The sequence below is a fragment of the Canis lupus genome, chromosome 8 (assembly GCF_003254725.2).
Source record: "Canis lupus dingo isolate Sandy chromosome 8, ASM325472v2, whole genome shotgun sequence".
In the NCBI taxonomy this organism is placed as follows: Eukaryota; Metazoa; Chordata; class Mammalia; order Carnivora; family Canidae; genus Canis; species Canis lupus.
Window position 1 is genome coordinate 33,168,408 of NC_064250.1, and position 12,147 is coordinate 33,180,554.

Below are 12,147 nucleotides of genomic sequence, written 5' to 3' on the forward strand. Positions count from 1 at the left end.
TTAGTGGTAAGAAAACAACGGAAAATGCTTTCATACCATTCAAGAGAAAAGAAGACAATAGTCAGAGGGTCTGGTGCTATGGGACAGATTCTATTTCCAGTCTTATACACTAACTCTATTTTCCCCTTGTTCTACCATGAGAGCTTCCGGAAGTACCTTTTTGGCAGATGGTGTAAATGGGTCTACAAGGAAAAAAAGATCAAGCGTCTTAGAATTTTCTGGCAATGTTTACCTCTCCTATGGAGGAGGCCTCTGGAGAATATTCCCCACAAAGACAATGTTTTCTACTTGACAGTAAAAGCTCTTTGATTCGGTTTCAGAAATGGTCTTCACCCAACCTGCACTAACAGGTGGAGGTGTCTTGTCAAATCAACAGGTTTCACTAAATTCAGAGTTAGTCAGACATGAGAGATGTGGTAAAGATGAAGTTGATTCCCAAAACAACATTACTGTAAGCAGCAGCTTCTTGTTGTAGATGTGTTAACTTAAATAAAACCTAGTTGCTTGCTTTGAGGTGTTCTGAGGTACTACATCCCACACTAAACTCTTGTTTTTATCAGCATGTGTGTCTAAACCACAGGAGCATTGGAGTAGAACATACATGCTATGGATAAACTATTTTCAAACAGCAAAATTTTAGTCGATACCCATGTCCCCTGTAATAGCTTATTAAACCTTGTTATTAAAAAAGACATGCACCAATGTCATGTCTTTTTTTTTTTTTTTTTTTGTATTTTGAATCAAATACAAAGTATCTTTAGTGGGGCTCCTGGGTGGCTCAGTCAGTTAAGACTTTGGCTCAGGGTCCTGGAATTGAGCCCCGTATCAGTCTCCCTGCTCAGTGGGGCATCTGCCTCTCCTTCTGCCCCTCCTCCCCACTAATGCCTCTTACTCTGAAATAAATAAATAAAATCTAAAAAATACCCCAAACCAAACCCAAAATATCTTTAGCAATCACAGACCTTTTTCATGAAACCAGATTATTTTATGCACTTAGGTACTGCAACATCCAAAATATTAAGCATATGTTTTTGTAACAATTAATCTTATTAATACATGTTTTTTTCTGGGCTTGAGACACCAAGGTATTCTTTTAAAACATGACTTTCAGAGATAATTCTGGATTTAGATCCGGATCCTGTTAATAAGCCTTACAGCTTATTCCTTTCCTCCAAACCAGAACACATTTATTATTTTTATATAGGTTTTGTTTAATTTTAATTGAATAATCATGGACACAATAGAAAATCAGCTCACAGTGTGACTTTTTCTCAAGCACTTCCAAGCTGGTGATAGAAAATGGAAGTTGAAAATACACCTTTTACAGTTTGTTAAGTTTTTAAGAATAGGCTGATAATGCATTTCTTTTCATGTTCATAGCTGGTGAAACAACAGCGAAGGCCCCATGTGCTCCGAGCCGGCAAAGAACGGCATCTTCTAAACCTCAGGGCTAGGGTGCCTGTGTGCCTCAGTCAGTTGAGCATCTGACTATTGGTTTCAGCTCAGGTTATAGTCTCAGGTCGTGAGATTGAGCCACCAGTCAGGGTCCCCATGTCAGGCTCCCACTCAGTGGGGAGTCTACTTGAATTCTCTCTCCCTTAGTCCCTCCCCCCACTCTCTGTCTCTCTCTCAAATAAATAATCTTTAAACCATCAGGGCCAAACTTCCCTTTTCATGAAACCAGATCATTTTACCCATTTGGGCACCACAACATCCAAAATGTTGAGCATATGTTTTTGGAACAATTAATCTTATTAATACATGTTTTTTTCTGGGCTTGAGACACCGGGGTGTTCTTTTAAAACATGAATTTCAGAGATAATTCTGGGTTTAGATCTGGATGCTGTTATTTAGACCTGTGTGATCTTGGACAAGTCATTCAACCTTTCTAAACTTGTTTCCTCTTTTGTTAAAATGGGGATAGTGACACCACCTTAAAGGTACATGTTACCACCAATGGTGATTAATCAAGATAAGATCTACGAAAGCAACATCACAGAGCCTGGCATGTGGTAGATGTACAATAATTTTTTTTAGGAGGAGGACCGATTCTGTTTCCTAGTGCTCATGTATTCATTACCAAGCTTAGATCCTGGTTCTCCTCACTCCCAAAGTCAACTCAGTTCATATTCTACAGAGATGAAATTACGCATATTTTCATGAAATTATTTTAAAACATCTTGTATTAGCCATTTAACATGAAACAAACCTACCTGAATTTTTTCATTGGAGATTGCTTTTCTTGAGCAGTGGCCAGATGACCAGAATAATAGACTGGGAAAAACATAATGTTCCAGTTTGTTGAAAACCAAGTCATGAAAAATGGACAGTAGAAGTTCTTGTAAGTAATTTTTACAATCTGTGTGGTTCCAACCCAAGACGATGACACTGACAAGATGATCAAGAGTCCCCAGACAGCCTTCAGAACCATGGACGTGCAGGACCGGCAGCGAGCCTTGATTCTGTTTTCTTGGCTGCTGTTCTCAGGATGAGTCTGTGTTCCATCATCCCCTGAAAACAGGAAAGGAATACAAATGTGTGGAAATCAGGTTATAGGACAGCAACCAAAGAGGCAGACAGAAGAATCACCTGTGTTTTTCTTTTTTACCATCATTTAAAGAGATTAATAACTCTGGCTCATTTTCTCTTCTGAATCTTTGCTCTGTGGGGGTATGGTATGTATCTTGACCCTCATCCATTGTCAACACCATGACAATGCTCATGAACTTGGTGGATGCTATGCTGTCCTTCCACGTACCCAACCACTTCCTTATAAAAGCATAACATATTTCTGCCCCCAAAGACTGTGGCCTTTGTCACTTGACCTGCTTGGTCTAATCAAACATGAAGAGATAGATGTGAGGTAGGCTACCTCCTGGGAGAAGCTTTAAGAGGCATCAGAAGGTCTCACTAAACTCTCTTGCTCTTCTCTGTTCCTAGAATGGAAAATGCCAAATAGCAGCTGCCCTTTCAGCCTCTGTGGGAGAAAGAGCAGAACCCAGCCAAAGTAGCCCTGTATCTGCCAACATGAAAAGTAAGTGAAAAATAAGTATTTGTTTTCATACTCCACTAAGGTGTTTTTTTTTCCCCCTAAACTGCAGCAAAGCTGACTATTAAATTGAAAAGCAATGTGTCCCAAGAACAGGGCAAATCTTGACTACACAAAGTCATTTCCCATCTCAGAACAAATTACAATTTAATGTATTTCGGGGAGCACAATGAGTTCTGCTTTGTAGTTTCACATTTACTAAGAAAATTTAGTAGCATGTATTTTACATTAAAATAGTCAAAACTCTGTGAAAGTTACAATCATAAAGTCCTTCTCTCCTGATAGAGAAAACAAGTTCAACACAAAAAAAATGTATGCACCGGTCAGAAGGTTAAAAGGAAGCAGAGATCACCCTGAGTCCCCAAGCTGAGATCCCAGGTGTTAGAATCCTGAGGGAGGGGAGGCTGAATTGTCTGCAAGTTCTCTTGTCTTGAGGAACCTCCTCTGAATACAAGGTTTGTCCTAGTGGTTAAGAAAGTGATGTAGTCCACAGGTTTTAAGTGATAGTGGATGGGTTTCTCACTTTATCTCTCCAAAACCTACTGTCTCTCTCCTGCTGAATGTGGTCCTATTGCTTAGTGAGTCAGGCATGATTGCCCCACTGAGGTAAAAACTTTCACCCAACTAAGGCTCTCTGATAAAATCATTTCGGAAGGGGTATAGCAAGCCTTGAAGGTGAATTTTGAATTGGAGGATATAAAACAAGTAATGACAAACAGAGCAATTACTGTATGACTTCCGAGTCTTTTAACAATACTGGATTCTAAAAAAAAAAAAAAAAAAAAAAAAAAAAGGGATCCCTGGGTGGCGCAGCGGTTTGGCGCCTGCCTTTGGCCCAGGGCGCGATCCTGGAGACCCGGGATCGAATCCCACATCGGGCTCCCGGTGCATGGAGCCTGCTTCTCCCTCTGCCTGTGTCTCTGCCTCATTCTCTCTCTCTCTCTGTGACTATCACAAATAAATAAAAATTAAAAAAAAAAAAAAACAATACTGGATTCTTAGGGCCTTGGCCTCTAGAAGATGAAAATTGGTATTCTTTTTTTTATGTATTCAACAAAATCCTATAAAGAGGACCAGGAGCTAGTTAGCTAGTTGGGTCTAAGGGTTCAAAGATGAAAGACCTGAGCTCATGGCCAGTGGCAAGCTAGAAAACACATCTAATGTGTGATATAGGGCCAACTATGGCATATTAAAGGCCATATGGGGGCAAAGGAGAATCACTGGTTAAGGGATGGGGTGGTAAATGATCAAGAGAAACTTCCATGATGCAGTGACATTGACATGAGTCTGGAAGTGTGAGCCAGCTAGCTCCCTTTACTGTGTATAGATAATACCTGCCCTTAATAACAGTTATGCAAATCCTCTCTATAACCATGTGGCTTGTGAAGAGAGTAGAGGGAAAAATATAAAATGAGTGAGAGGGTAGAACAAGAGACTCTTGTCTTAGGAGGCTGGGAAGCAGACATTAACCTACCGGGTGAAGTAGGTATTATCACTTCCATTCTACAGATGAAAAAATTGAAATTTGCATTAAAAGTTGTCCAAGGTTGAACCCAAGTTAGTATGACTCTAGTGTCCACATCTTTTATTCTGAATACTCATTCTGTGCAGGTTTCAGGCTTGAGCTCTTCATTCAAGTGCTGGAAGTTTCAGAAATAGTTTGGAGAAAAAATTCTGTTTCCTGACAGGAATGGTAGTTTTGTATAAGGCTTAAGAAGAGCGATGCTGGGCAGCCCTGGTAGCTCAGCGGTTTAACGCTGCCTTCAGCCCAGGGTGTGATCCTGGAGACCCAGGATTGAGTCCCATGTCCGGCTCTCTGCATGGAGCCTGTTTCTCCCTCTGCCTGTGTCTCTGCTTCTCTCTCTCTGTGTCTCTCATGAATAAATAAATAAAATCTTAAAAAAAAAAAAAAAGAAGAAGAGTGATGCCTATGAGAAAGATTTGCTCTACGACACTTCAGATTACATTACTCTCAGGGACCATCTCATAAAGGAGGAATGATTCTATAAAGAATCTTAGTATCATATTAATTTGATATCTGCCTTCATTGTCACCTTCTTTGAAGACTGCTTGGTACCACCATCGTACTATATACAGTACTCTTGATGACACCGGTAGTCCCCTAGATCCCTCCATAACATTGACCCATTCTTCTGCTAACTAGATTTAGTTGTTGCCAATTCTTTAATTTTACCATTTATCAATAACATAGATTGGGTCTCCAGAGCTCTTTTATTTTTCTGGTCACTTTAAATTCTCTATAGTCTGGCTTGGATTTATAGTTTTGTATATATCATTAAAACTGATATACTGGGGGTGGGGGGCACCTGGTTGAGCATCTGCCTTTGGCTCAGGTCGATCCAAGAGTCCTGGGATTAAGTCCTGCATCAGGCTCTCCCTGCAGGGAGCCTGCTTCTCCCTGTGCCTATGTCTCTGCCTCTCTGTGTATTTTTCATGAATAAATAAATAAAATCTTTTTAAAAAAACCCTGATATACCAGGAAGTCCACCCATTACTATGAAACTTGATTAGAGCCATTAATGGTAGAGGCCACTGGAATCAACATGAGTGTAACCATTGTATGGCTCTGAGCTCATGTTTGATTCCAGTCTTAACGTCTTTATCCCTCAAACAGTGATAACATTTGTCTCATGGTATTCATTTTGAAGCCAAGTACATAACATTCATGAAAGCATGGTGAACTTCTCTTAAGGTTATTCTCCTTTTCTCTTTTTTCTTCAGTGCCCTGGAATATCCCCCAAATGCCTTCTGAATCATTACAGAAAGAGTAAATTATGTCCCATGTGATCTTTAATGGTATAGCCTTCAGAGTTTATAGTTTGCATATGATAGATATAGCAAGTCTTTATTAACCAGTATATTTAATTAACTGGAACATTTGATTCCGCAGATAACTGGGATAATAGGAATATTACTGCAACTTATAAAAGCCAATTAAAACTTTCTGAAGATTTAAGATGTAATTTTTTTCATTTTTAAAAAAGAACCTTGGCCTCGGGATTAACAGTTGCTGAGATACTATTTTAAGATGTTGTCACTTTTTGAAAAAGATTTTTTCCTTTTTTTAAGATTTTATTTATTTATTTGAGGGAGAGCATATGCATGCGTGAATGGGAAAGCATGAGCAGGGGTGAGGGGCAAAGGGAGAAGGAAAAGCAGACTCCTTGCTAAACAGGAAGCCCTAATACAATTCAAGGCTCAATCCCAGGATGCTGGGATCATGAACTGAGCTGCTGACTAAGCCACTCAGGCACCCTGAAAAATGTTTTTTTCTTTTTAAAAAAATCTTTTCTCACATTAGTAGAGTCCTAGAAGATGCTTTCCTGTTTTCTGTATACCTTTTCTTACTGCCTCTCATCCATAACTAAGTGCCCTGAATTCCATTCTCTTCTCTCTCTTTTTTTTTTTTTTTTTTTTTAAGATCTTATTTAGTTATTCATGAGAGACACAGACGGAGAGAGAGGCAGAGACACAGGCAGAGGGAGAAGCAGGCTCCATGCTGGGAGCCCGACGTGGGACTCGATCCTGGGTCTCCTGGATCATGCCCTGGGCTGAAGGCGGCGCTAAACCACTGAGCCACCTGGGCTGCCCTTCTGTTTGTTTTTTAAGCCAGTTTTCTCAAAGCTCCATTTTATTTTCAACTGACCATTTATTTTGGATGGAGTGTTTTGCTGTTTTATTATTGTTCTTAAGGATGTAAGAGATTTTAGTATGTTACCGATCAAGCTGAGGAATGAGTGGAAGGAGAGACTGAAAAGGCAGGTGGCAAAGATGGAGAGGAGGTGATCACAGAAAAAGCAAAAAGAGCTGACATTGGAAAGGTAGGACCATGCATGTTAAAGTTGGCCCCCAAATCTGGTATTTGGCAAACAGAAGAACAGAGACATTGAGGCTCAGAGGAAAGCATCTGTTTCACTCTCTTCAGAAATGGAAGTGTGGCCGTGTGACAAGAGGAAGTGAGTATGGACCTGGGAACTAAGGCACATTCTCTGAGGAAGGCAGGAAGAGGTCCACCGCCAGGGAGGACAGTGTGGGCAGCAGCCTAGGGGACTCAGCTTCATTTGAAAATGATAAATTTGGGGATCCCTGGGTGGCGCAGCGGTTTGGAGCCTGCCTTTGGCCCAGGGCACGATCCTGGAGACCCGGGATTGAATCCCACGTCGAGCTCCCGGTGCATGGAGCCTGCTTCTCCCTCTGCCTGTGTCTCTGCCTCTCTCTCTCTCTCTCTCTCTCTCTCTCTCTCTGTGACTATCATAAATAAATAAAAGAATTAAAAAAAAAAAGAAAATGATAAATTTGCTGGGAAATCCCTGGATCAAGTTATGAGATTTATCAAGCAATTCCAGTAACCCGAGTGGCCTGGGAGTTGGTGTGTGCAGCCAAGCGGATGTGAGGAAAGACTAGAGGTCTGGGCTGGTCAGGAAATGCTGAGTGGCGAGGCTGAAGTCCTGAAGAAGTTGTTAACAGTGGGAAACTAGACGGGTTCCAAGGACTGCCAGTCCTGATGAGCGCAAAAGCAGAGTCTGTGATTTTATTGCTGTTTTCCTTCTTCTTGGAAGGGAGTGCACTACGACGGAATCCCAGGGTTGAGATCAAGATGCTCTTCAAGGTGAGAAAACCAGTTCCCTTGTAAACTTAATTGGGTGTCACTGTTTAAATCACGTGGTAAGCCCTCAATGAGTCTTTGCTATTCCGTTTCTCTGCTACCTGGCACAGCACTAACAGATCATATCTATACCTTCCCCTTCTTCCTTCTCCTCCCACCTGATAAACCTTCCGCACATCACCCCTAAGAGTCCAGGTACCGCCTCTGCGTTCTGGGCCAATGGTGCCATCTTTCATGGCCAGTTAGAAGGTTACCTGGTGAACAGTTATTTAAGAGGTCATCAGCGTACCTGATCTGTTCTGCCTTTCGACTCTGTGTCCGCAAACTCCAGAAGATCCTCGGCTCTGAAGTTCAAGAATAGGAGCAGAAGAATCTTCGGTGACAGAAAGAGGGGACAGTTGTCTACTGATGCCACTGTGTGAACTGGGGCAGTTGGCTCCTGGTTTACATCGAGTAACTGATGATCTGGAGGTACCTGGGAAGGAAGAGTTCACACCAGTTTGAGAACTTTCCAGAGGGAAAACTAGAAACAGATTTTTAAAAAGATTTTATTTATTTATTTGAGAGAGGAGAGAGAGAGAATGAGCAGGAGTGAGGGGCAAGGCAGAGGAGGGAGAAGCAGACTCCCAGCTGAGCAGGGAGCCCCATGCAGGGCTCTATCCCAGGACCCTGTGATCATGACCTGAACCAAAAGCAGATGTTTAATCGACTGAGCACCCCACCCCAAGGCGCCCCCAAACTGTAAACAGATTTTAAATGCTTTGGAAGTAAAATACATGGCAGTAGTCATAACAGTCCTGATGGGACATTCACTGAGCTCAATTTTATTTATTTATTTATTTTTCAATTTTAATCTTATAAAAGGGGCTCCTAAAAATAAAATTCCATCTTGGCAAGGTCTGTGTCCCTAAAATAAAGGGTCTTTTAGATAAATCTGTCAAAATAAAAAATGAACTTGAGAAAGTGGTTTGGGTTGATATATCTGTTCTGAATTAGAACTGTTAACCCAGTGAAATAATTGACCTCAAGGGAAGGAAACTGTTCTGTTATGCTTGTGTCTTCCCTTTTCCTCCTAAGAGTGACTGTTGAATTCCTAACTGGTAAAAACTGCCAACAGGGTCTCCTGTGAAGTCCACTCTACACTTTTCCATCGGGTTGGTCATGAAAATCCAATTTGGTGGTGTCTCCTCAATCACCTCTGGCTTCTATCCACTCTTACAGAGGAAAACCTAGCCTTTAGGATCCTCCACAGGCTAAGCCCCTCCTGATCGATCCATCCCCACTCAGGATCGACTTCATGGGCCTACAACCAGGACAGCCACACAGGGCTCAGAGGGAACGCACAGCCCTCCCATACTGTCACAGTGACAGTCCACAGCGGCCATGTGGAAGTTCTTTTATCTTTTTTTTTTTTTTAAGATTTTATTTATTTATTCATGATAGTCACACACACAGAGAGAGAGAGAGAGAGAGAGAGAGGGGCAGAGACATAGGCAGAGGGAGAAGCAGGCTCCATGCAGGGAGCCCGACGTGGGATTCGATCCCTGGTCACCAGGATCGCGCCCTGGGCCAAAGGCAGGCGCTAAACGGCTGCACCACCCAGGGATCCCAGTTCTTTTATCTTTCAACTTTTTTTTTTGTAAGTAACATTTGATGAAATAATGGAGCACACACAGGGGACTTGGAGCTTCAGCCCAGGTGTGGTCTTGCCTCCTCTTGCTTCCTCACCTCCTCGGGTGGGTTCTCAGCCACCACTCTAGGGTCCTTGCTTAGCAATCCTACAGGGACCTGGGTACTGGTGGGGAGTGCTGGGACCTCAGGGGGAAAACCTCCAGGGTCTGTGGGGGCCTGCACTCACTTAGAAAATATCAAAAGAGCAGACATTAAATAGCAAATTTAGAAAAACATGGAAAACATGGGAAGTGGAAAAAGAGAGAGAAAGGGAGAGACAGAGGACATAAGAAAGGAAAAAAGCCATTTTCTGCCTTTTTTCTTTTTCTGCCTTTTGAAAAGGGGGCTCTACGTTTTCCCTTTGCACAAGGACCTCAGATTCCACAGCTAGCCCTGCTCCAACCAGAATACTCCATTCCAGCTAGGCTGGTTCTGGCTGGGTTCTGACACCTTACCCTCACCACTGATGAGCTCTAAGCCTTTAATTGGGTTGTTCCTGGAACATTCTGAATCTACCCAAATCTTTAAACATTAAGATCAAGTTCTGATTGGTTCATGCAGCCTTTACTGTTAAATCACATGCATCTATACTTTCTTTGAACTTTTACTGTCTGAGCTCATCTGACAGGAGTCTTGCACTAGCTGCCCCAATGCTTGACTTTCGTGAATGCTTTCACTTTCTCCAACTGCAGAAGCTGCCTGTTATTGGAGACTGTTCTACTCTCTCTGTCTCTCAATAAACTTTTAATTTTGTAATAATTTTATATTTACGGAAAAGGGTTCAGAGAGTTCCCATATGCTCTTTACCTGGTTTCTTCTAATGTTAACATCTTGCTTCCGCACTCCACGCATTTGTTGGAATTAAGAGATTAACACTGGCAATTACTGTTAACCACGCTCCAAACTTCATTTGGATTTCCCTAGTTTTGTCACAAATGGCCTTTTCCTGTTTCTGGGACCCCATACAGGACACCGCATTATATTCAGTCATTGCGTCTCTTTACTGCCTATGTTTGTTCGCAGAGTGCGCTTATTTTTCCTCGAAAGTTATGAGTTTCTCTATTTCCACTGATACAAGGGGAAGAGCAGAGGCTATTATCCTCTCTGGGTCACGGAGGCTATGTCTTGGTATGGTGCCTCTGAGATGCAGAACACACAAAAGTAAGGAGCACACAAAATCTTGAAATAGCAATGACATCTTGGCTTTAATTTGGTTTTGAATAATCACATAATGTACTGGATGAGTCATTACTTGAAGCAATCAAATCAGAACCTCAAGAAGCAGTGATGTCCAGAAAAAGAAAGCTTGAGTTCCTCAGCCATCATCTCCAATAAGAACCTAACAGAACAGCAGAGTAACTTGGCTGTGAATGTTAGTTATGCAGTCCGGGGCTCCCCATCTATGACAAAATGTATCTTGTTTTCTTTTCTTTCTTTTTCTTTTTTTTTTTTTCAGTCTTGGGAAAAACAAGTAGAGGTATATAAAGATGGACTTAGCTGTACCATATATTACTAAGTGTCTTAAATTGATCCAATTAAAATGTATTATTTAATCTTGGATTTAAATTTTTTTTGAGATTTTATTTATTTGAGAGAGAGAGAGAGAGAGCACACACACATGAGCAGGAACGTGGGGCAGAGGAAGAGGGAGAAGCAGGCCCCTCATTGAGCAGGGAGCTAGATGTGGGGCTTGATTTCTGGACCCTAGGATCATGACCTGAGCCAAAGGCAAATGTTTAATCACCTGAGTTACCCAGGCGCCCTTAATCTTGGATTTAAAAGAATAAAATATGTACAGCTACTCAAAAAACCAATAGAAGAATTACATATCGATTATTGTGCTTCAATTAATGCTGTGTTAATACTATTATTATAAAAGTGTCAAAAATAAGGTTCGTATTTTACATATCCAACATATTTACTGTGCCTTTCACAACTATGTTTTTAATTGAATATTTCAAATTCAATGAAAAGAGTCTGTCTAAAATTCAGTGAACTCTCTCTCATTTATTTATGCCCTTCGAGAGTGACTGACACTCAACTACTCCAAGTGTCATTTTTAATTTATCTTTCAAGTATTTTTCATAATTTATTTTACATAAGTTGTGCCTTCTCATTTTCTCTTATGTGAATATCAGTTTTCATTTTGTGATCATTAGCAATTATAGGTGGAAAGGAGGAAGTCCAAAAATAGTTTGGGAAGCTAGTTGAGCAAGGATTGAGATAAAACAATGGCCATAGTTACTAAGGAGTTGGTAAATCATGTGTAGCTGGGACTGTTGGATTTGTAAGCCAAGTTAGCGATTTCTCTTGCTTCCTCATTTTCACTGAAGCATTTTGTTCTGGCTTCTATACCTCCTGGTCCATATGTAATAAGGCTCAATACCAATTACCTGCTGTCAGTTGCCTCATACTGGTTGATTTATGGAAGAGACCAGAGAACAGGTGAGCCACTGGAGACATTTAAATCATTGTCCTAAAAAGGCAAACTTTAAACTTCAGAGCCAAGCCCAGAGGCATATTCAGGGCATGGGCCATGAAACAGTCATCTCCAATCCTGGAAAACACAAACACTGCCCCATGCTACATGGTCTCGTACCCTTCAATTAATATAAAGCCACCTCTGGCAAAAATAATATTCAGAACGTCACCTGGGATGCAGTCAAGGATCATAAATAAATCATGTCTATTTTCTATGCCACAGTGACTGCCTAGGCATTGCAAATTCAGTTAGTGAACAGTGTTCAGACTTTAATAGGTAGTGAGAGTAAACTGTATTAGAAGTGATAGGTTGAAAGTC

At 41.3% G+C, this 12,147-nt stretch overlaps 1 protein-coding gene and 1 long non-coding RNA gene across 2 annotated transcripts in view; one reads left to right on the plus strand and one right to left on the minus strand.

The window, feature by feature from the left end:
- SLC35F4 (solute carrier family 35 member F4) overlaps nucleotides 1-12,147 on the minus strand; it is a 232,345-nt gene that overhangs the window by 21,419 nt on the left and 198,779 nt on the right. The window contains exons 2-3 of the mRNA XM_025443500.3: nucleotides 7,966-8,151; nucleotides 2,214-2,511 (exon numbers count right to left, since the gene is read on the minus strand). Of these exons, the coding sequence (XP_025299285.1) occupies nucleotides 2,214-2,511; nucleotides 7,966-8,151 (484 nt within the window). The remainder of the gene's footprint in view (nucleotides 1-2,213; nucleotides 2,512-7,965; nucleotides 8,152-12,147) is intronic.
- LOC112657469 (uncharacterized) overlaps nucleotides 7,436-12,147 on the plus strand; it is a 28,024-nt gene continuing 23,312 nt past the window's right edge. The window contains exon 1 of the long non-coding RNA XR_003135043.3: nucleotides 7,436-7,679. This is a non-coding gene — a long non-coding RNA (uncharacterized LOC112657469). The remainder of the gene's footprint in view (nucleotides 7,680-12,147) is intronic.